This window comes from Miscanthus floridulus, chromosome 5 (assembly GCF_019320115.1).
Source record: "Miscanthus floridulus cultivar M001 chromosome 5, ASM1932011v1, whole genome shotgun sequence".
Classification (NCBI taxonomy): Eukaryota; Viridiplantae; Streptophyta; class Magnoliopsida; order Poales; family Poaceae; genus Miscanthus; species Miscanthus floridulus.
Window position 1 is genome coordinate 3,085,290 of NC_089584.1, and position 24,914 is coordinate 3,110,203.

The following is a 24,914-nucleotide window of genomic DNA, read 5'->3' on the forward strand; positions in this document are numbered from 1 at the left end:
CTTTAGTTTAGTTTAGATTTTAGTTTTAGGTTCATTATATTTATTAGTTCAGTTCTTAACTAATTATATTTTTGTTTTAGTATTTTTTATTTTTAGTTCAGTTTGTAGATTTCAAGTTATTGTGTACATCTTGTCCTTTATATTTCAGTGCATACTATCACTATATAATGGTTCACTTTTCACTTGGCAGTAAGGGATGACAATATGAGTTTTAGCTTTGTTCTGTTTCCTTCTCCCGTCTGTCCAACATGTGTATATGTTTATTTGGTGTAGATGGACACTAGAGGCCGGAAAAGGCATCGAGTTGTTGATGTATCTTCTAAAGATGATTTTGCTGATTTAGAAGACAATGAGAGTGATGATGTGATGTGCTCTCAATTTGTTGATGATGATCTTTATGATGATCTTTATCCTTGTTTTTTATTCATTGTTTTTTACCTTATTTGTCATTTTATTATTTCTTTCTTTTATGCAGCATTAGTTCAAATGAAGATGAACTTGGTATTTTATTCTGATGATTCTTTATTTATAAATTGTTTTTCAATTTTTTTGTTTATTGTATTAGATGGATGGTGGTCTTGACGGTGGTGTGTTTTCCTTCTCCAACAAGAGAGTGTCTCATCATGTCATGGAGGTTCTTGATCTGGAACCTGGTGAGCAGCACCGTTTGATTGCAATTAGAAATAATCTTGCTAATATGAATGTTTATGATGATGTGATGCTTGCTGTCCGAGCATGGAAGGAGATTCATGGTCCATTTTATGTGAAGAATATGAAGTTTTGCTTTTATGAGGAAGATGAAGCTATGTATTGTCTTGCTTTTAAAGATGGGCAAGCTAGTTATTTTCGTGGTTATCAAGTTTCTGTTGGTACTGGAGTTTTTGCAATGTGTCAAGTGAAGAGCATTGTGGAAAGGAAGAAATCATTCAGGGAGTTCATTGAGATCCCAGTTAGTGATAAGGTTTGTCTAGTTGGATGTATTTTTTCAGTTTGCAATATATCTTGTTTTCTTTTATAATTGGTTTGTTCTATTTGTGTAGGTTGTTCCTCCAGCTCTTTCATTGAATCTTGATGCCGCTGTTCCTTTTACTTTAATCAATGAACTTGTTTCATTGTTTGTTGTTCAGCATCTTCGCTTAGAGGGTAGAGAGCGATCAAGGCTCGTTGCTGCTAAGGGCATTTATTCTCTAGACAATGTTAGGCTAGTTGCTCGTATTATCACGCATTATCTTGGTCCATCATTCGTTCCCAAGTTCAAGTATGCTTTAGATTCTATGAATGGTACAGTCTGTCTTGGTGCTTGATGCCGAAGGTGCTGCTTTGATGGCTGGTCGTTCTTTTGAAGTTGATTGTCGGACTTTGTCATTCTATCGTGTCCTTAGTATTGAAGTCCGATCTGAAGATGATGACCGTTTTCAGTCTGTGCAATCGGAGAGGCTTTGGCCATATCGTCAGTGAGCAGCTTCAAGTGAAATATGATGATCATGATTAGTTTTGTTGTTTCGTTGGTACTTGTTCGTAATATCTAGTTATTGTTTTCTTTGTGATCTGGACTTGTTATATGTATTGTAATAATGTTTAGATTTTTTTTGTTGTTCATGGTTTGTAATATATTTTACTGTTATATATATATATGGATTAAGTCCACTTTTGGTCCCTCCACTATAGGATTCGTCTAATTTTAACCCTCAACTATAAAACCGTCTAGTGGTGATACCCCAGCTATCAAAATCGTTCATTTTTAGCACCTGTACGCGGGCAGGGCTGTTTTGTTTTTGCCCTACATGTCCCTTTATCCCTTTATTCTCTGGACATGCTTGTTTTTAGCTCATTTACTTGAAAATTTTCATTTTAGCTTATTATTTGATAAAATTAATTGCTTCTAGCTTGATTATATTCTGAGTAATTCAATTGGTTTCTCTATTAAATTTTGATCTACTATTTGGAATGGCTAAGTGATAGGCTTGCTTTATTACTATTCTTTTTTAGAATAATTAAGTATATGTTATTTAATCTGATTGTGGAAGTAATTGATTGTTTTTATAACTATTTTAGCTAATTTCCATGTAGGTTTGCCCTCTCAATGTTTCATGTTTGAGCTCTGCAAGCTGTAATGCATGTATGAAGAAGATAAGTATCTTATTTTGCTTCCAATATTTACCTCATGTATGAATCAGTTTTGTTGTTAAATTGCCTTACCCCTTCATCTTGTTCTTATTCATTGTAGTCCCAGTTGATGTACTCATTCAAGCTTCTAGAGTTGCTTTCATGTACCTGCTTATTATGATTATGGAAATGTCAGTTTCAAAACCTACCCCAACTTTTGCCTTTTCTATAATCTGAATATGAAGGTAATTTGACATTTGTTTTTGTTACCTCTCTCTCTTCCCTGGAATTGATTTGTATACTTGCTATTGTGTCTTGCTTTATAGTGAATAAACTCTGTAATTGTGATTTCTACTAAAAATAGATTATGGTTTGTTATTATATCAATTAGAAAATTTAAGCCCTAGCATTATTTTTTTCTAATGCTGTTTACCTCTGTGCTCATATTCCCAAGCAGCAAAGGTGTATATGATGCATATGAGTCCCGCATATGTCATTTGAGTCAGTATAAGAGTAATTTATCCTATTTTTACAGTGTAATATTATAATTTTTACATCCTATGTGTAGGTGTAATATCTAAAGTAGTGTCATGTAAATTCAACATGAATCTACCAATTTTTAACCTGGAAACTTGCAGGTATCGTGTTGTCTTCTTGTGAGTTTCTTATTTGCTCCATGATTGGGCCTGTCTAACTTCCTTGCCAATTGAATTCTGAGTTGATCATCTGGTCATTTGCATATGTTGTCATGAATTGCTGCTGTTGCTTTCCCTTCTCCATGCTTTTGTATCTTCTGCTTATCTCATATTCTTGACAATATGTTTAGAATCGGTGTTAGATCATATGTGTAGCTTCTGTGCATGATGTACTCTGTTTTATCCTAATTAATCTTTTTTCTTTGTTTTCATTTGCAGTGTTTTCAATGAGATGTGATCTCCTTGCTGCTTCTAATTTGAAGTATGATAATATGATGGCTTCATTAGATGTGGGCATTGGTGAAGTGTATTATGCTAAGATAAGTATTTTACCATTCTTGTCTTTTTCTTTTTAATTTCTTCTTAGTTTTTCTTTTCTTTGCATTTTTATATTTTTTTTCTTCTAGTTGGGCTTTCATTTGGCATTTGTTGTATTAATTTGGGCTTTTCATTTACGAATGGGCCTTTTTTGGGCCTTTCTTTCTTGGGTCTATGTTTTCTTTTCTTTTCTTCATTTTGGGCCTTGATTTAATGTATAACTTTTGGTCTGTTAGTGATGTGATTGGTGGTTTCTCTCTCTCTCGAGTCTGTTTTGGATTCCCACGTTCATTTAATGCGGCTGCCCGTGCAGTTACCTTTTCCTTCTCGTTTTCCATGATCTCCTGACTTTTCAACTTCTCCTTCTCTTTATATCCCATTTCACTTCGTCTCCTTCTTCTCTATTTCATTCCCATTTCCCATCATCTCCCCACTGTCCATTTCATTCTGTTCTTTTCTCTCGTTGGCTTCTCGGTCTCTTCGTCAAGGTGACTCCCTTCTCTTCTTTCTTTACTCTGGTCTATTTTCTTTGTTTTCTTTGCCTTTTCTTTTTTTCTTGTTTGTTCTTTTGTTCTGTTTCATCAATATGTGCGACTGATCTTATTTTAGTCTCATTTCCTTTGCTTTTTTGGTTGATGAGTCTTAGGTGACTCTATTAGATTCATTGGTCGGGGTAGTTTTGTGTTCCTCGGCAAAGGCCATTGATTTTTTTTTCTATTTCATCAATGTTGTTTGTCAGGTTCATCAACAGGGTTAAGAAAAAAATGATTGTTTTTATTCATGATCCTTGTCTAGAGCCTTTTCATGTTTGTTTCTCTCCTTGATCTCATTTTGTTTTGTTTTCTCTTCTTTTTCGTTCATCTACTTCTACTAGTTATTTAGGTTTTTTACTGTGATCTTCATATATCTTTCTTTATTTCTTCATCTTTTCAATTTTTTTCTGTTCTTTATAGATGTGATAGTTGATTTGTTTTCTCTTCTTATTTAGTTGGTTGTAGTCCTTTGGTCTGTGTTATTATCCATTTTGATGTTTGTTCTCTTCTTTCATCTATTATTTCCTTTTTCCGTTAGTTCACATGATTAACTTTTAATTATTATTTTGTTCCAGGATTAAATTTTCATTGTCCAGAGGCTGCACAAGGTATGTGTTTGACGTTCTTTATTTATTTTGTTACTGAACTTTTGTTGTGTTTTTGGATTAGATATGTTTTATTTATATTCAGTTGTTAATTCTCTTATTTTCTGTAGTAGTCTCGTATGTTTTGTAATATTCTGCTTCATAAGTGTTTTGGTTCTGTTATTGTTTCTTAACTTGTTAATATTTTATAATTTCCAAGTCATAATTGTACTGAATGAATGTGTATAGTAGTAGGTATAATTTTTCTTTCTCTTGTCTTATTGTAAACTGGGCTTCAGTTCTTTTTTCATTTAGGTTGTACTGTAATTATATGTTTTTCTTATATTCTTTACACTGTTTTGTTCACTGTATTTTTACTGTTTGAGTTGTGTAAAGTTGTGTTTTTAGATTTGACCTGGGTAGATGTTTATCCTGGTTAGTTTACTTATGGATGCATGTATTTCTTCATCTGTTTGTTTTCTTGTTGAATTGTTTGCTTATTTAGGTAATGCATTCCATTGTATGTGAAGCATATTGTTTTTGTTTCTTTTTATTTTCGTTATTTGGATTTTGATCCAGTGGTTATGGGAATCGGGTGACAGATGGCTTTGAATCACTCGATTTTTTTTATTTGTAAATTCATATGATTTTCTATGTTTTGTCACTCGCGTGACAGGTGGGTGTAAATCACCTGAGTTTTGAGTAGACAGACCCTATCTTAGAGATAGTAACTATCTCGTAATATTGAGGGTGTCCTAAATCTCGTTGGGCCTTTTTTTAATCAGTTCTCTCAAAATGAATAAATTAAGAGTTGATAAAACTGTTATTTTTAACTTTATCGGCTCCTTTGGCAAACAGAGATTTAATTTAAACTAGGCCAAGCAAGTTCTTGTTCGCCTACTGATTCCATGCGCATGCAGTGCACTGCGGTGCAGGGAAAAACATGCATGATTACCCCGTGATGGCATGCATGCCAAGTTGCCAACCATGTCAAGGCGCATATCTACCCTTACCCAATGGCAGTGGAAGAGCCCCACAAGCAAAGCTTGGCCAAACCAGGCTGCAAGCATGGCCATCGGCCAATGTCAGCAGCCTTGGCTTGGGTCCCCTGTGGTGTTCTTGTTCATTCAATTCAAAGTTTCAATTTTCAAACAAACTGAACTTGACCGACGCTGACAAAAAGGGCAAAGCGAAAGCTAAGGCCTTGTTTAGATCGAGGGCGTAAAGTTTTGGGGTGTCACATCGGGTGTCTTGCCCGACGGGGACCCATACCGCATCCAACCACTACGGGTCTGAGGGTACGACCCCGGGGTCAAACTTCTAACACCGGGAGAGAAGCGGGCATGTCAGGCCACGCCCGGGGGTTCACATCGCCAACAGTGACGGGTGCGTGGTCCCTGTGCTGCCTACTCTCCGTACGGCCGCTGACAGGCACGTTGGTTCACCACGCTGTGGGGGATATACCCCCAGGTACCACAAGATGGTACATGGGCCGCACCATCCGAGGTGGCCCGGCCCGTAAGATCAAGGCGTGCATAGCAAGATTACAAGTTGTACTAGATATTGTAATAGTACCAAATAGGATACTGTACTTGTAACCCTCCTCCTCCAGAGTATATAAGGAGAGGCAGGGGTCCCCCTCAGGGACAGATCATACAGTATACATCTCAATACAATACACCAAGGACACAGGACGTAGGGTATTACGTCGACCAGACGGCCCGAACCTGTCTAAATCGTTGTCTCTGCGCCTTGTGTCACCATCTGGTTCCTGATTACACGCATCCTACCGATAATCTACCACCACGGGCACCCCCCTCGGTGGACTGCCGACCATATTTCGTCGACAGTGGCGCGCCAGGTAGGGGTCCCCTTTAGGGGTTGTGCGCGCTGATCCTCCGGTGAACCAGATGGACCTCAAGTTCAACATGACGTTGTCCACAGGATCGTTCTTCGGTTTTGCACGGAAACTTCTTCGTCATCATCTACGGCGATTCGGCTACCTGCAGAGCATCAGGGGCCAGTGCAACCGCCTTGACCTGCTCGGAAGGCACCTGGTCGAATCGTCGAGTTAGATTCCAGTGTCCAACTTCTGCTGAGTCCACACCGGCTCCGGCACGTGGGCAGTCTACCCTGACCGCCTCTGACTCTCCGAGAGAAAGCCTACGATCACCGTGCGGGACTCGGGCACGATGGGCAGCCTGTCTGCGACACACGATCAGATCCGTGTCTCCGAGAAACTCCTGCCGATCAGATCCAATCTCATCATCATGCCTAGGCACTTGAACATGGTCCATTCAGGCTCATGCATGATCGGCGGGCATGCAAGCAAATAAGGAAGGTGTAACGTGTACATCTATATGGAAGCCAACAACTCCGTCCGTTATGGAGTCGACCGAAACTCCAGATAGCAAGCTAGCCAAGAGTCATGCATATACGCGTATACGTCTACACAAAAGCATACATGCAAGCCATCTGATCGGGCAGAAGAGGTCAAGACGACTTGTCTATTTGCCGAAAAAGCTAACAAGATACGTAGCATGTATACATGTATATACATCTGCACGGATGCAAGCCAATAGCAACGCACGGAGGTCTACGCACAAGCAAATAGAGGAGTATGTGTGCATCTACAAGCCCATATATGTGTTGGGAGCGGATCCACTTGCTTGCATGTCGTGCTAAGGCATCCATCGGAGGCATCCATACAATACTAATACGTACAATGAAATACGTCCAAGTCCAAATACATGGAGCCATCCGAATCAAGTTGTTAACTGAGCCGCACGAGCTACCAAAAGAAGCGTCCGAGCCGTTTAAATTAGCCACGTCGAGACATCAAGAGAGCCGGCCAAGCCGTACGCAAGCCACGCCAAGCCGCGGAGCGAGCCGCTGAGCGAGCCACACCGAGCTCCGACCACGTCGACCGCGACCACGTCGACTACGTCCCGAGCAGCTCCGCCGAGCTCCGACCACGTTGACCGCGACCACGTCGACCTCGTCCTGAGCGGCTCCACCGAGCTCCGACCACCTCGATCACCAGACCACGTTGCAATGATGATCGCCGCGAAGAACGGCGCTACGACAACCGCGACCATCGTCATGACGACAAGTCGGAAAGCTCGAGGACCGGACAACTTTGTCGCCAACGACACGTCAAGCCATCTCTCGAACATCGCAACACACCGGCTACACCCACCGGTCGTCAATAAAGCTAAGTATTATTTTTAATTGAAAATTTCTTCGATCATCGTACACCTCCACCGACCACCCTTAGGGTGCGCTCTGCGTCGAATTTTCTCCATACATACAGTCCAAAACATGTATAAGTTTTTACAACGGTTCGCCGATACGTTTTCCTTCCTGCTTGAGAATCCTAGAGCCGGCACTGTCTCCGGCTCCACCCCACGCGTGCATGAGAGTCCGCCCTCTGCGCTACGGGTAGTCGGCAGTCGCTCCCTGGTAACACTGGCACTCTACGCGCGGCAGCGTTCCGTACCTCGCGCTACGAGATGTTGGTCAGCCCAGGGCTGGCGCATTCTTCAGGACAGGTTAATACATTGCGCTACGCCTCTACATAACAAAAGGGCTAAAAATAGCTAATGTTATTTTTTGAATATTACACCAAGTATAATTCATCGCCAACCGAACACCAAGTGTTTACTTCACCTCCTACAGAGAGGTCAATATATTTCGTACACCATCATGTATTACCGCTCTCGGTGTTTATTTTTCAGGAACACAGTTCGATCAGCGAGCTCATGCTTCAGGGTTCGCCAAGACCACGCTCGTGCTCGGGGACTCTGGCCAGACCACGCTCGTGCTCGGGGACTCGCCAGACCACTCCGTGCTCTGGGACTTCTTGCCAGACCACTCCGAGCCTCGACCACGTCGACCGCATCTTGAGCAGCTCCGCTGAGCTCCGACCACGTCTCGGGGACTTCGTCGGTCGCTCCTCGACCTGTGCTCGAGGACTGCCTCGACCATGTCTCGGGGACTTCGTCGCTCGCTCCTCGACTTGTGCTCGGGGACTGCCTGCCTCGATCACTCTCCGACCGCGGCTCAGGGACTTCGTCGCTCGCTCCTCGACCTGTGCTCGGGGACTGCCTCGACCACTCTCCGACCACGGCTCAGGGACTTTGCGTCTCGACTACATGTGAATGGCAACTCGCATACAGTTGGGATATTTTTTTTCTTACTTAGACCTTGCTACAAGGCTCGTACCTCGCCTTCCAGCAAGCTCGGGGACTACATCGGTACGATGCACCTGTCGGTGCATCTCGTATCGCCTGTACGACGATTGGGTTCTCAATTTAACTGGGAATTCTTTTTAGACCCTGGCACCACGTGCCTAAGTCACCTACTACCAGGCTCGGGGACTAAGTGGGCACACTTCACCTTGCGGTGAATGTGCTTGTTTTTCGACCACTACGCCTCTGATGATCAAAGATGCTACGCTTCAAGACGCACTTACATTTCTTTTCAGAAATACAAGTGGGCACACTTCCTGGGACGGAAATCTTTTTCTTTCTTCTTAAGAGCACCATACATTCTTCGGACAACCTACTTCTCCGGCGACAACGGTGGTCGGAGATGTCAAGAACTCAAGCCTCACTATTCGGAGAAGGTTGAAACGGCGTGTCGCATCAGAATACATGGCACTCGGGGACTAGCTGTGGGGGATATACCCCCAGGTACCACAAGATGGTACATGGGCCGCACCATCCGAGGTGGCCCGGCCCGTAAGATCAAGGCGTGCATAGCAAGATTACAAGTTGTACTAGATATTGTAATAGTACCAAATAGGATACTTTACTTGTAACCCTCCTCCTCCAGAGTATATAAGGAGAGGCAGGGGTCCCCCTCAGGGACAGATCATACAGTATACATCTCAATACAATACACCAAGGACACAGGACGTAGGGTATTACGTCGACCAGACGGCCCGAACCTGTCTAAATCGTTGTCTCTGCGCCTTGTGTCACCATCTGGTTCCTGATTACACGCATCCTACCGATAATCTACCACCACGGGCACCCCCCTCGGTGGACTGCCGACCATATTTCGTCGACACACGCCGTCCGTCGGGATGGGATGGGACGCCACGACCAGCTAATGACGCCGGGGCATGGCACCAGTGGTGAACAGGAGCCCAACGTGGAGCCGTCCCCATCACCATCTACAGCGTCAGCGGGACCCGCATAAAGGAGAAGATGGACCCGGCGGCCCTAGAGGCCTTCTTCTCCCTCGCTTTTCTCCTTCTTTCTCTCTGTAACCTGCGCCTTCCCCTTCATCTATAAAAGGAGAAGCAGGACGCCCTAAGAAGACAGACACCTAACGAGCACACGGCTGAACAAGCTCAGCAAGACTCAACTCCATTCGATCTTTTCACCAGAGACTTGGGAACTTCTCCCTCTCTCGCTCGTTTATAACTCCTACTACAAACCAGTGCTGGTAACACGAGCAGTAGCAGACTAGACGTAGGGACATTCCGCTCAAACCAGTATAAATTCTTGTGTCCTTCGAGCACACCATCCAGGCTAGACACGTAGATACAAATTTACTAGCCGATGATCCAAAACACTAACAGTTGGCGCGCTAGGTATGGGCCTTTTGTGCGTCTCGACGTCCACGTCTGGCCTCGAATGGCTAGTCACGACGTCAGCTAGATCTCAGGCGCGCACGTGCGCTTCGAGAAACTAGATTTCATCCTCACGATGGAGGGAAAGTTGGCACAGGCCTCCGCCGCCATCCAGCCTCTCCACTCCACTGGCCTTGACGCGGTCATCGAGGCGCTTGAGGAGCTACAGCTGCACGCGCTAGAGGCTCACGCCCCCGGGAGCGACCAGCTCCTCGGCTTTGATTACGGGAGGCTAGAGCGCCAGCTCGATGCCTTCATGGGACTCCAACCGTCCTGGGAGGACCTGTGTTGCCTCACCTTCTCGTTCGCCAACGTCATGACGCAGCTTGCCAGAGGGGAACCGGTGTTCCTAGAATACCTCATTCGGAGCGCCCCGACAGCGTTCCCGTTCGGTTTGTGCAATGCTGCGGGGACCGTTGGCCACCTCGTGGCGCAACGCATGCACCCATCCCCTATGAACGATGAGTTCATGGGGATAACCGAATACATCGTGGAATATTTCCACAACCTTCTCGTAGGAGATTCAGAGTCGCCCTTCGACTCTAACTCTAGCAGGGGGAGCCATCACCTCTCGCGAGAATGTTTTATAGCTGGTAACCCCGAGGGATGCATCGAAAGCGTCCATGAGGGAGGGGCTACCCCACCAAACGACCTCAACGACGAGGCCGAGGGAGACACAGGGACCCCACCTCACCTGTGGTGGGAGCAGCTGAGGGCGCGGCATAGGGAACTCGAGGATGCGTGACTCTAGCTAGAGCAGGAGTGCGCGGAGCTCATGCAAGAGATCGAGCATCGCAGAGACGGTGGGCGTGCGCGTGCCATGGCCCGTGATGTGAACCGGAGGATCATCGAAGACGATGGAGCCCTCCCACACTTTGCCCGGGCAAGCCAGAACATCACTGCCACGGTGGCCTTGTTCCAAGGGCTCCCAGAGCCCGTGACACCCGAGGATCATTGGGCCCATTGCGAGATCCGCACGTTGTTCGAGCGAGCGACGGTGCAGCAGGAAGAGAGCTCGCCGTCTCGACGATGCGAGATCAACGCCAGTCAGCATGTGCCCTTAGGATGACATGTCAGGGACATGTCTATCCACTAGGCACCGCATGGTGGTGGGGGTCACGCCGTGGCTCTGGTGCATGAGCGTCTCGGCCTCCACCGTGATGCACGTAACAACCTGGATGCCCGTAGGTGTGGATGAAGCAACGAGAGAGAGGAAGCCGGCCGCGGCTACCACCCTCGTCGCGGCGAACGCTACGACAGTGATGAGGACCAGAGCCCAAGCCCTGACCTGCCGGGGCTTTAGGCCTTTGGCTAACACATCCTCAATGCCGCCTTCCCACCACAATACCGACCGCCGACCAACATCCTGAAATACTCTAAGGAAATGAACCTCGGACTGTCCTGGTGACAGGCCGCCTACCTTGGGCTTAGGGGCTAACCAACCTTTGGCTCCTTCTGACCCTGAAGTCATGGAGCTTGACAAAGATCCAACGACAGAGCCAAACCCTCTAGCCAACTAGAGAATGCATTATCTCGACTACCTCCTCCGTGAGGCGCTACCGACAGACAAAACAGAGGCTCAGTGGCTCGCACGTCGTGCCATGTCCTTCGTCGTTATCAAGGGAGAGCTCTATAAGTGAAGCCACACTGGGATCCTACAATGCTGCATCCTTATCGAACAAGAGAAGCAGTTGCTGAGAGATATCCATGGTGGGGTCTATAGGCACCATGCCTCACCTAGGACCCTAGTTGGAAATGCGTTCCGATAGGGCTTCTACTAGCCGACCGCAGTAGCCGATGCTGAATAGATTGTGCGCACCTATAAAGGGTGTCAATACTATGCTCGGCAGACCCACCTACCGGCCCAAGCACTCTAAATGATCCCAATCACGTGTCTATTTGTGGTCTGGGGGCTCAATATGGTCGGACCTCTCAAGAGAGCGCCCGGGGGCTATACGCACTTGCTTGTCACCGTAGATAAGTTTACAAAGTGGATAGAGGCTCGACCGATCTCCATGATCAAGTTCGAGCAAGCTGTGCTGTTCTTCCTTGACATCATCCTTCGCTTTGGAGTCCTAAACTCCATTATCACGGACAACGACACGCAATTCACTAGGAAAAAGTTCCTCTGATTATGTGATGAATACCACATCCACGTTGATTGGGCCACCATAGCGCACCCTCGCACGAATGGGAAGGTCAAGCACGCGAACGACATGGTCCTACAAGGCCTCAAGCTTAGGATCTTCAACTGGTTGAACAAGTTTGGCGGACGATGGGTCATGGAGCTCCCCGTGGTGCTCTGGAGCCTGAGGACAACCCCAGCTGGGCCACCGGCTACACACCCTTCTTCATGGTCTATGGTTCTGAGGGTATCCTCCTAACCGACCTTGACTATGGAGCACCGAGGGGTAGGGCATATGATGAGTAGGGAGCCGAGGCATCCCTCGAAGACGCCATGGATCAGCTCGATGAAGCCCATGATGTTGCCCTCCTCCGCTCGGCCAAGTACCAGCAAGCGTTGCGCCGGTACCACAACCATCGGATGTAGGGTCGAGCCTTCAATGTCGGGGACCTGGTGCTCCACCTTGTCTAGAGCAACAAGAACCGCCACAAGCTCTCTCCACCATGGGAGGGACCGTATGTCATCGTGGAGGTGCTCTCACCGGGTAGTCGGGCACCTACAAGCTCAAGACCATCAACGGTGTGGTCTTCATCAACGCCTAGAACATCGACCAGCTAAGTTGCTTTTACCCCTAATCTATGTGCGTACTTATGAAAATTAAGAATAACATTTATGAAACGAAAAACACTTTGTCTTATCAATTTCGCTATCGTTTCCTCGATCTTTAGTGACACCCGACCCCAGCAACGGTAAGGGGTCGGGCCTCATTCGGGGGCTAATAAGAGTATATCTGCCGACCCTCTCCTACATTAAGATCTAGAAGCAAGGGTTGCGGAAACAAAACGCTGAGTAAAATTGGTCAGACTGCAAGAAACCTATGCCCCAGCGGCTATAACGTTTTTGCTCACCAGCGTGATCAGAGTTTTTTCGCCCACACCTCGAGCTTTACAGCCTTAATAATGGAAAGGGTCGGAACGCATTAACCTTTTTTATACGAAAAAAGGGAGAAGAGCCAAAAGTCTGTTTGGCCATAACAAAAGTTAAGAACTTGTTCACTTATTACAAGTTCGCCACCTGGACTATCTAACTAACTAATTCTTTGAGGGGATAATCTCATCCTCTATCTTAGCAGATAAGTCCTGCACCATAGGGGCCACTTCCTTCTCAATGTCCTCTAGCTCGGCGTCGGAGTAGATGGGCGCGAAGCCCTGGCTTATCGTCGCTAGATCGATGTTCTCGTAATGAGAACGGGCTATCGCAAACGATCGGTGAACGCTGAAGCGAAGCGCATCCCTCATGATCTCACGTGCTTGATCCATAATTCAAATGGCGCGAACCATGTACGAGCTCGTCTCCTACTCCGGGGCTAGTTCAAGGTCGTTGAAGACCAGCTGGACGGCGATGCGTAGGTAATCGTGCTCATCGCTCTCCTTTAGGAGGGAGGCCTTCACCTCGTTGAGCTCCTTCTCTAGGCCACGACTCTTCATCACCTCTGCGCCGCGCCACATCGCCTCTCCAAGAAACATGCACATGTCTCCCCTAGTCGCTCCCTTGAAGGACGCGCCGGATGATGGTTTGCCCCATTCAATGGGCCGAGAACCGCCATAGGTAAGGAGGGATACAGAGCTAAAAATGCTCCCATGGCCCATTCAGTCCTAGGAGTTCGAAGGTTGGCCCACCGATGGGTTCATAACCGCTCCGGGGCACCTTTAGAGTGAGGGGTGGAAAGGGATGGGCCCGCTAGTGGCCAGTACCTGGGCACACGAGCATCGTAGGCATCCCGACCCACATTCGAGTCTAGGTCGGTTTCCAGTCCATGGTTTTTCCTTGAAGAAAGGGATGGGCAAGCTGCGTCATGACGTTGGCGAATGAGAAGGTGAGGCAACACAGGTCCTCCCAGGACGGTTGGAGTCCCATGAAGGCATCGAGCTGGCGCTCTAGCCTCCCGTAATCAAAGCCGAGGAGCTGGTCGCTCCCGGGGGCGTGAGCCTCTAGCTGTAATGGACCCAAGAACTATATGGATTGGCCGCCAAGAATTTGGAGTCGGTCACCAGTTGACCTATGCCGAACCCCCATGAATGGGAAGCCAGGGCGCCACTCAGACTAGCCCGTTAATAGCTCATCGGACACTATGATTCGTCCATCGAGGAAAACATGGCACGGCTCAGCCCCTCCGTTTTATTAGAAAAACCTTGAGGGAGGACAATCACAAGACGAGTTGACCCCTTGATCAGACCCCTGCTACGCGTGGGGGTTTGAGAGAAGTTGGACTCGCAAGGAGATCGAATACGTGGTTGCATGACGATGGTGGATCGATCGGATCCTAGGGAGGGATCGGAATCAAGAGAAATCTTTTTTGCCCCCTCGAATCCCATAGCTACATGTTCCCAAGGAGTCCAATCACAACAGAATGGAATCACAACCCACCAAGGTGTCCCGTGGGCAATAGAAGATCGAAGCCCTCGAAGTCCCTCCATCTGAAAAAGCCTACGAAGGAGTATCCTACTCCTTCGCAGGCTCGAGGGCTACTGTTGGGTATCGGTATTAGGGATACCCGAAGAAGGGATCTGAGGACCACGGACGATGACTCGCCTAGATAATCAAGGACGTACTTCAGTCTCGACCGACCCCAAAGGGACGGTCTCTGTCTCACCCTACCCTGAGGGCACGGGCCCCGTGTCACCCGACCTAGAGCCATCTCGCCCGACCCTGAGGGCACAAGCTCCGTCTCGCCCGACCCCTTAGGCATGGGCCTCATGTCGCCCGACCCCAAGGGTACATGAGCCGTCTCGCCCGACCCTGAGGGCATGGGCTCCGTCCCACCGGACCCCTGGGGTGTGGGCTCCGTCTCGCCCGACGGGGACCCATACCGCCTCCAACCACTACGGGTCTGAGGGTACTACCCCGAGGTCAAACTTCTGACACCAGGAGGGAAGCAGGCACATCTCGACGTGACCCATGGCCACGTCAGGCCATGCCCGGGGGTTCACATCGCCAACACTGACGGGTGTGTGGTCACTATGCTGCCTACTCCCCGTACGGCCGCTGACAGGCATGTCGGTTCACCACGCCATCCGTCGGGACGGGATGGGACGCCACGACCAGCTGATGACGTCGGGGCATGGCACCAGTGGTGAACAGGAGCCCGACATGGAGCCGTCCCCATCACCATCTACAACATCGGCGGGACCCGCATGAAGGAGAAGAAGGACCCGGCGGCCCTGGAGGCATTCTTCTCCCTCACTTTTCTTCTTCTTTCTCTCTATAACCTACGCCTTCTCCTTCACCTATAAAAGGGAAGCAGGACACCCTAAGAGAGAGACAGCTAACGAGCACACGGCTGAACAAGCTCAGCAAGACTCAACTACATTCGATCTTTTTACCAGAGACTTGGGAACTTCTCCCCCTCTCGCTCGTTTGTAATCCCTACTAAAAACCAGTGCCGGTAACATGAGCAGCAGCAGACTGGACGTAGGGATATTTCGCCCGAACCAGTATAAATCCTTGTGTCCTCCGAGCACACCATCCGGGCCAAACACGCAGCTACAAATTTACTAGCCGATGATCCGAAATACCGACAGATAGGGTGTAAACTTTTATGGAGGAACTAAACCAGCCCAAGTCAAGCTGCTTCTCACGTGCTGCGTGCATGCAATCGTCATCATCATCGACCTTTTTTTCATGCGCTGTGCCTGTGCAGTCTGCACTCTGCAGTGCAGGATTCGATTCGATTCATTCACATCCAGGCCTTGTTTAGATTGTAAATTTTTGTAACCTGGACACTGTAGCACGTTTCGTTTGTATTTGACAAACTTTGTCTGATCATGGACTAACTAGGCTCAAAAGATTCGTCTCGTGATTTACAACCAAACTGTACAATTAGTTATTTTTTACCTACATTTAATGCTCCATGCATACATCCAAAAATTGATATGATGGAGAGAGAGTGAAAAAACTTGGAATTTTGAGACAATCTAAACAAGGCCCCAATCTCTTCCTTTCCTCCTTCCCGCCGACCTGGCCTTGTTTAGATGTCATCCAAATTCCAAGTTTTTTCACACTCTCTCCATCACATCAATTTTTAGCCGCTTACATGGAGTATTAAATGTAGGTAAAAAAATAACTAATTACACAGTTTAGTTGAAAATCACGAGACGAATCTTTTGAGCCTAGTGGTCCATGATTGGACAATATTTACCAAATAAGACGAAAGTGGTACTATTCATCGGGTTCACTTTTTTTTCCAAAGTGAACGAGGCCAGCTTCTACTGAGAATTCCGTGTTCACTGACGAGACAGTGGTTAGAGTACTAATCCTTGTCATGCATGATTGATCGACGGCGTGTAAAATGTTGGAAGTCCTGTACAGTACTTGGGACCATTCACTGCTTCGACTTGGGACTGGGCACGTGTCAAGGGGTCAGGGCCTTGTGTTCAGTTGAATGAATCGTTGAAGCTTCAAGCCTGTGCTAGTCACATCATCACATATGGATGGTTAAGGTAATCACTAATCAGATGGTTAAGGAGTATAACCAGCGACCTTGCGGCGCTGACTCTCACAAACTCACAGCTCACAAGTCACAACGGAATCTCAAGCAGATCGGTCGCTCAACCACTGTAACAAGAAATTCTCGCAAACCGAATTCAGAATTCTATGCACGTTCCTGCCTGTTCGACGGCCACCCACCTGCAGCTGCAGGGCAGGGAGCAGGCTCACATGGGAATTGAAGGCGCAGATCGCTGACCGTGCCGCCGTCACTTGCCCAGCACGCACCGCGGTAGCCGACACCGCCGCGCCATTCCTCAACTTCCCCACCTCCAGTCACATGCGAAGCGAGAGCTGCGGCAGCTGAGCTCCGCAACCCCAAGAAACGCACCAAAAACGCCCTCCCTTCCCCGACCCCGACTCCTCTCGCTCGCTCTCGGCGGCGTCTCCGCGCTCCCGCACTCGCGCACGCTTCCCTTCCCCTTCCCCAGTCCCCGCCCACGCAGACGCGGCCACGCTAAGCTAGCAGAGAGCCAAACCAGCCACCTTTGGTGCACCTCTCTCTCTCGGCCTCCTTCCCTCCATTCAGCAGCGTTCGTTTCGTTGCCCACTCAGATCCAAGCGAGGAGAACGAGCTGGGGTGTGAGCTATGCCCACGCCGCCACCGCCGCCGCCGCTCCGCGTGGCGGCGCTGCTGCTCTGCTACCTCTACCTCTCCCTCGGCCCCCGCCTGGCCTCCTCGGAGCCGGACGCCGACAAGGCGGCGCTACTGACGTTCCTCTCAAGCGTGGGCCGGGGCGCCACCGCGCGCGCGCGCATCAACTGGCCCACCACCCTGCTCGCCTGCTCCGCCCCCTGGCGGCTGGACGGGGGTCATCTGCAGCGCGGACGGCGCCCGCGTCGTGGCGCTGCACCTCCCGGGTCTCGGCCTCTCGGGCGCGGTCCCGCCAGGCACGCTGGGCCGCCTCACCGCGCTGCAGCTGCTCAGCCTGCGCTCCAACCACCTCTCCGGCCCGTTCCCCGCCGACCTCCTCCGCCTCCCCGCGCTCGCGGGGCTCTATCTCCACCGCAACGCCTTCTCCGGCGCGCTCCCGCGGGACCTCGCGGGGCTCGCAGGCCCTCCAGGTGCTCGACCTCTCCTTCAACGGCTTCGACGGCGGCATCCCGCCCGAGCTCGCTAACCTCACCAACCTCGTCGCGCTCAACCTCTCCAACAACTCGCTCTCCGGCCGCGTACCGGAACTCGGCCTCCCCGCGCTCCGGTTCCTCAACCTCTCCAACAACCGCCTCGACGGGCCCGTGCCGGCGTCACTCCTCCGGTTCGCGGACGCCTCTTTCGCCGGCAACAACCTGACGCGCCCGGCCCAGGCGCCGCCGGTTGTTCTCCCTCCTCCGACTTCTGGCCTCGCCCCCTCGCCTCCCGCCGCCTCGAGGAGGCGGGTCAGGCTCAGCGAGGCCGCCATCCTCGCCATTGCCATCGGCGGCTGCGTCCTCGGGTTCGCCGTCGCCGCGGTGCTGCTCCTGGGCTTCTGCAATAGGGACGGCCGTGATGACGAGACAGGGAGCGACGGCGTGGTTGTCGGGAAGGGCGGGGAGAAGAAGGGGAGGGAGTCGCCGGAGTCCAAGGCCGTCATTGGCAAGGCCGGGGACGGCAACCGGATGGTCTTCTTCGAGGGCCCGTCGCTGGCGTTCGACCTGGAGGACCTGCTCCGCGCCTCCGCCGAGGTCCTTGGCAAGGGCGCCTTCGGGACGGCGTACCGGGCCGTGCTGGAGGACGCCACCACGGTCGTCGTCAAGAGGCTCAAGGAGGTGAACGCCGGCCGCCGCGACTTCGAGCAGCAGATGGAGCTGGTTGGCCGGATTCGACATGACAACGTCGTCGAGCTCCGCGCCTACTACTACTCCAAGGACGAGAAGCTGCTTGTGTACGATTACTACAGCAGGGGAAGTGTATCCAACATGCTCCATGGTATGATTCTTGCTTCGTCCCGTCACTTTCATCGTTTCAGTGCTCAATTTGGAATTCGCAGTTTGCAATGGGCTTGATAACTACCACTGTCTGTTTGTGCGTTAGAATTGTTGCAATCATGATAGCGAGACAGAAGTGGTACTTAAGAAATGCGCTAGGAGATGTGGCAATTTAAAAAGAAGAAATTTTGTAACGTGGAGTGATATTATGGTGACCTGGAGATGCCATGTTGCTTGTTGTTTGGGAAGGTGCTCATGGGTTGATAAGCTAACTGTTTGTTTAGTGCAAGCAACAAACTTTGCTCGACTTTTATCAGATTGCTATAGGTAGGATGGACGATTACGATTGGGGGTTTAACGGTAAATAAAGGTAATGCAGCATCAAAAGGCTACCAAATGTGGGAAAGGTCCTAGTTTGTGCCCTGTTTCTAGTCTAGGTTCACATTTTAATCTTCTGATGATGACTGTAGCACTTGAGGCTCTTTTCACCGATATATATATTTGATAATTTCTCTTCTCTCGGCTTCCTATCTTTAGGCCATACCAGTCAATATCTGCTCCCTCCTCTGCTTTGACAAAAAATTCCTCATGTGGAGTTACTGACAATGAACGGGAATGGTTTCCTAACCTACCGTTGAGAGAAATGGAGCTTTTCCGTATTGCTGAACATGCCACTTTTGACCCTTTTTTAAGGAGAAGAGCTTCAGTGTTCTGTGCTTGGTTCACCGAAAGTAGCATGTGCTGCCAATTTCTTCCTTAATTTTGATTTGTTGACTTGCTGTCATGTATTGAATTTCCTGTGTTCATTAATATCTAGCTGTTTGGTGCGTTATGCTTAGCTGTCTTCAAGCATGCCATTTCAATTCAAGTTCACATGGCATGCTTGATGTGTGGTGGTCAACTCTGATCACATCAGTGCCATCTTAGCAGCAATAATCTGTTTCATATCTCATCCTATGAGGTTAAGTGGACCGTGAAATCTTGTCATGTTAACAAAGCGTACTTAAATCACATGATGTCAATAGGAAACTGCATAGTTAATTAATTTGTAACCATGTGACATTGTGAATATACTAGCTAAAAAGAAAAGAGGGAGCTATAAGTGGTGGCAGGTATAGAAAAATGGCTGGCGGTTGTGAAAGAAAACTGCATGACAGATGCACTAATAAGCAGACAGTAGTTGAGTGTTGTCACCTTTAGTCTTCTCATGTTGAATTGGTAAAATCCTTCAATTAGTTAGCGTTGGTGTTCACTATCATGGCCCATTCCTCCATTTCAGTGTCAGAATCTGGACCATAGGAGGACCGCTGGTAGATGTACTATGCATCAACTATCTGCAATCATGTTAGTTTTGTATCTGTATCATGATGGAGCATTACATCTAACAGTAGAAACTTGCACTGTACGTAGGAACACTTGGATATAAATATTTAGGCCATAAGGAGTACTTCTGTTATCCAGAAAACAAACATCAATTGTACTGTGGTCTGATGGTTATTATCTGATGTTTAAACGCTTCACTTGATTGAAGAAGACATACATCTCATATTTCTGCTCCTTTTTTTTCGCTTTCAGGGAGGAGAGGAGAGGACAGAACACCATTGGACTGGGAAACCAGGTTAAAGATTGCCCTGGGAGCAGCAAGAGGAGTTGCACACATTCACACCGAGAACAACGGGAGATTTGTTCACGGAAACATCAAGGCCTCCAATGTGTTCATCAACAAGCACGAATACGGCTGCATCTCGGACCTCGGCCTGGCATCACTGATGAACCCGATCACCGCAAGGTCACGTTCTCTTGGGTACTGCGCACCGGAAGTCGCCGACACGAGGAAGGCATCGCAGTCTTCAGACATCTACAGCTTTGGCGTCTTCATATTGGAGCTCCTCACGGGGAAGTCGCCTGTCCAGATAACCGGCGGCGGCAACGAGGTGGTCCACCTGGTGAGGTGGGTGCAGTCGGTGGTCCGGGAGGAGTGGACTGCCGAGGTGTTCGACGGTGAGCTGCTGCGGTACCCCAACATCGAGGAAGAGATGGTGGAGATGCTCCAGATCGCGATGGCGTGCGTGTCGAGGACCCCCGAGCGGCGGCCCAAGATGGCGGACGTGGTGAGGACGATCGAGGAGGTGCGGCGCAGCGACACTGGGACGTGGTCGTCCACCGAGGCCTCCACTTCGGCTGCCATTGAAGCAGCCCAGAACCGGGCGGAGAGCTCATCGGCGGCGCAGGAACGCTGAGAGTTCGTCCACCGGACGCTCGCAGCCGAAGCTGGTGATTTGTTGCTTCTTGTGTTTTGCTTTTCCACGGTAGGAGCACGGATGGTGGATCCTGTGCTTTTGGCGGGTGCTGTACCATTCATTCTTTTGTGTTAAGATTCCGTGTTACGAAATTGTAACAGAATGTCATGTGGACACGGTGGTCCGATTTGGCAGCAATTGCTCATTGCTGGAGTATCTCTTAAGCGAAGGAAGAAAAACAGCTGTCTGATCTGGACACTGCTTTATTTCGCGCTTGAGGCATGGCGATGATTTGCATCCATTCAGCGCTAATTTTTTTTATATACTTCCTCTGCTAAATTAATTGCACATGTTATTATTTGAGAAGTTAAACTTTTTAAAATTTAACTAAATATTTATAAAAACTATGCTAATATCTATAATGTGTAATAAATATTATTAGTTCAATAGTTGAATATGTTTTTATAATAAATATATTAAGAGATATAAATATTAATAATATTTTCTAGATCTAGTCAACCTTAAGAAAAAATGAGTGTTTTTTTTTGGGGGGGGGGGGGTGTGACTGAGGGACTATAGGCCAACTTAAACCTGATTTTTTTTTCATAGTAATAACCGCATTTTGCTGTAGCAGTTTAGATTCTTCAGGCCTACAATTGTGATGCGCTTATTTGAGTTGAAGTGGTCACCGACTCAACTAGTTTTTTTAGCCGGAACAGTGTTTTTCTCTCACAACAAATCAGCCGGAACAGTGAACATGGCCTAAGTTTGATTTGCTAAATGGCCAATAGGGTGGTCTCAAAGTGTAGTGTTATAATAATGTTATTTCCTTTTAGTTTGTAGTGTTCCAAGCCGATACAGACTTCTGCAAAGTCATCCAGTCTTGTACCAGTTTTTAGTACTAGTTATTCTGTTCTGAAAAACTAGTCTCGCTCCATGGAATATATAGTTGAGGCTTTGTGTTCCATGTTTGCATTTCCAGTTCATTGGTTAGGACTCTTTTCTGGGACATGGGAGGGGTACTGTAAACACATGGATTTCCTTCTCTTGTGCTTGACAATATGCTAGGAATATGACTGAATTTAGGGGGTGTTTGGTTCCATGGACTAAATTTTAGTCCATGTCACATCGGACGTTCGGATGCTATTTAGGAGAACTAAATATGAGTTAATTATAAAACTAATTACGTAGATGGAGACTAATTTACAAGACGAATTTATTAAGCCTAATTAATCCGCCATTAGCACATATTTACTGTATCACCACATTGTCAAATCATGGACTAATTAGGCTTAAAAAATTCGTCTCGCAAATTAGCCATAATCTGTGCAATTAGTTATTTTTTTCGTCTATATTTAATACTCCATGCATGTGTCCAAACATTCGATGGGACAGGGACTAAAATTTTCCTGTAGGAACCAAACACCCCCTTATACTACTACGAGTTTCTAAGGTAATATGACAACTTTATTCTGGATGGTTTTCTCCAGCAAACAACACAGTTCAGCGTAGCTGAGCCAGTGATGCAAAGAGTAGCAGTATAGTCGGATGAATCACAATTCATATACATTGACCTCTCTGGTCCTATGGAATACTTTGCTAGTACTCAAATAATGTTTCGCTCAGCGAGATTGTTTATATGGGATCTCTGCTAAAATTTAAGTCAAAATGCTGCAAACAATCCGGAGCACCAATCCGACGAAAAACAACATAATCTGCCTCAACACAGAGCGAACACCAATCCGGAGCTTTCCAACGATAACTTGTCACGCCTGTAAACTAACATCTCCGTTGCACATAAGACTCCACAAACGACACCAGATATTTTACCGCCATACATTGTTCCAATGCTCCAGTGCTCACACCTTCAGTGTACGTGGCACCGGAAGATAATCGCACGTGCGCTGAAAAACCGGTTGGCAAGAGCATTGTTGCCGAGCTCTAGTGTAAAACTCTGGTGCACACCGGAGAGCTCCGGTGAGTGAGCCCACCAAGCTTATTTTCTTAAACCTTTTTAAATGGCTAACTCCAATAGGTCTCTTATGGGATGACCAAAACTTTTAGCACTGAGTTAGCATTTTCAAACATTTTTCAAGGCAAGTTAGCATATGAAAGAACCGATAGTAAACTTCCCGTACTAAAATCGCTTAGTACTCCAAGTACTCCAACGATAACTCGAACTTGCTCGAAGATAGAGGCCAGGCAGGAAAGACTCCTGTTTCCCATTCCATTTTCTCCCATCTAACCGGTTTTCACTCGATCTCACCACACCTCTCAATCCTAATGTTGGGATAACCACACTAACACGCTTGCTAGTGACAGCGGAAAAGCTTAATTTCACCACAATGCGAAATCAGCCTAGATCGTCACCTACTCACGGAAGGAAACATATGCATCACACATATATATGAAGGAAATAGCAGTAGTCACAACTGGTTCCAATTAGCTGTGTTCACATCAATCGCAGTTGCTGATCACAACCGCACCAACAGCAAGCACAACTAGTTGCGTCAAATCACTTGCAACTGCAGTCGTAACTAGTTGCAGCCAAACTCGCAGCAATAATAAGACACCAGATTTAATATGGAAAACCCCCAAACCGGGGTAAAAACCACGGGACCAAGCCAGTCAAATCTTCTTCCACTATATGCTTGTGGGATTACAACAAGTTCATCTCTAGATAGCACTAGAGGTAATCATACATCAAGCTACGCAGATCTTGGATAACAACAATAAGATTTGGGGCTACTACTTAGGGAGTGGAAAGACCTCACCAAATGATAGTAGAACTTAGATTAGATGCACCAAAGATGTGGATCTGAAGCTTCACAACCTTAAGGACGAACCCTTCTTGATCTATTGCAAGATCTCCTCTCTAATCTCACTCTTCTCCCACCCTTTTCTTTCTCTGGTTTTCTTCCCTCTCTCACACGCAAGGAGCAAGGGGTTGAATTGGAGCTGCTCAGTTCTCTCTCTGCTGAACTGAGACTCACGAAGCTTCTTTTTCCTTCTCTTATAAGCCAAGAGGCAAAACACTAGATGCACACAAGGTTGGTCCATTTCCTGTGCTGCACCTATGACGTGTGGGCCTGCTCACTAGGAGCATTTACTCTCCTCAACACCCACTCATGAGGAGGATTTCCCAACACCTAATGCATATATAGCAATGTTAAATCACTCAAGTGTGACACCAGGTAACCCTATTTGCAAACACAACTTTCATCTCTTTATAGTATGGCTATTTATCATATCAATTTGGTCGAAATCACTTCTCTAATCAACTTATGGCCGGTGAAAGATAAAACCAATGCATATACCTTTGTCTTCAATTTATCTTCCACTCCGTTGCTTCTCATCTCTTCACCTTTGCTGGGCTCTTGCATCACATGGTCATGCCTTCTAACTTTTTTTTCGCGAACATGCCATAGCATGCATTTCATTGAGATGAAGAGAATTACATGGCGCAATTACGAGAGAACCCTTCTAGTGTAGACAACACATCACCAAAGCAGTGGTAAACGACCTGGTGCGAACTAGAGCAGTAAAATAGACATACAGAGAGGCACCCACACCCATACAGACTAAACCTGAGAGAACAAAATACACATCAACACAATGGTTTTCTGCAACGAATTCAACCTGGTGGCAAAGCATCGATCTATGGAAGATGGAACAACAACGAGAAAGCATCTACTAAAAAAAACCAAAGCGACCTCAGCGGCAAAGCATCCACCGTGGAAAAAGCTCAAGCCTCGCTGTTGGCCGCTCCACCGTGGCTAGGCCACTCGGACTACTCTCTCCTTCGTCCCCAGCTGGTTTTACCTTCACCTCGAAGCCGTGATGCTCTTAGGGTCACTTGTTTTTTCAGACGAGCTCTAGCCACATCGGAACGCCGTCCTCGCCGTCTGTTCGCGCCGCCGCATCTGACCTCACCGTCGGCAGCCCTCCCCGCCGTGTCCCCGCCTCGACCGAGTAGCTGAACGTGACTGCGGTGAGCTCTTGATACTTCCTGTCGCCTTTGTTTTATCTCTACCGCCTCGCTGTGGCCGGAACTATGCTCACCACACCGCCGTGGCCGCCATGGTCGGTGTCAAGCTCGCCGTGGAGCGTTGTTTGTTTAACTGATAGCATAGCTGGATACGCGGGGTCGTGGGAAGTCTAGGGGTACCGGTCTCGTCGCCGGCGACGAGCAGCGCGGCCGCGGTCAAGGCCGGCAGGG

General features: G+C 47.9%; 1 protein-coding gene across 1 annotated transcript; it reads left to right on the top strand.

The window, feature by feature from the left end:
- The first annotated feature begins 17,004 nt into the window (after window positions 1-17,004).
- LOC136449378 (probable inactive receptor kinase At4g23740) lies at window positions 17,005-21,000 on the top strand. Its single transcript, XM_066449395.1, is given in 4 exon segments — window positions 17,005-17,343; window positions 17,345-17,605; window positions 17,607-18,456; window positions 20,031-21,000. Coding segments are annotated over 4 exon segments (1,983 nt in total). The 5' UTR covers window positions 17,005-17,136; the 3' UTR covers window positions 20,696-21,000.
- Window positions 21,001-24,914: the final 3,914 nt, after the last annotated feature.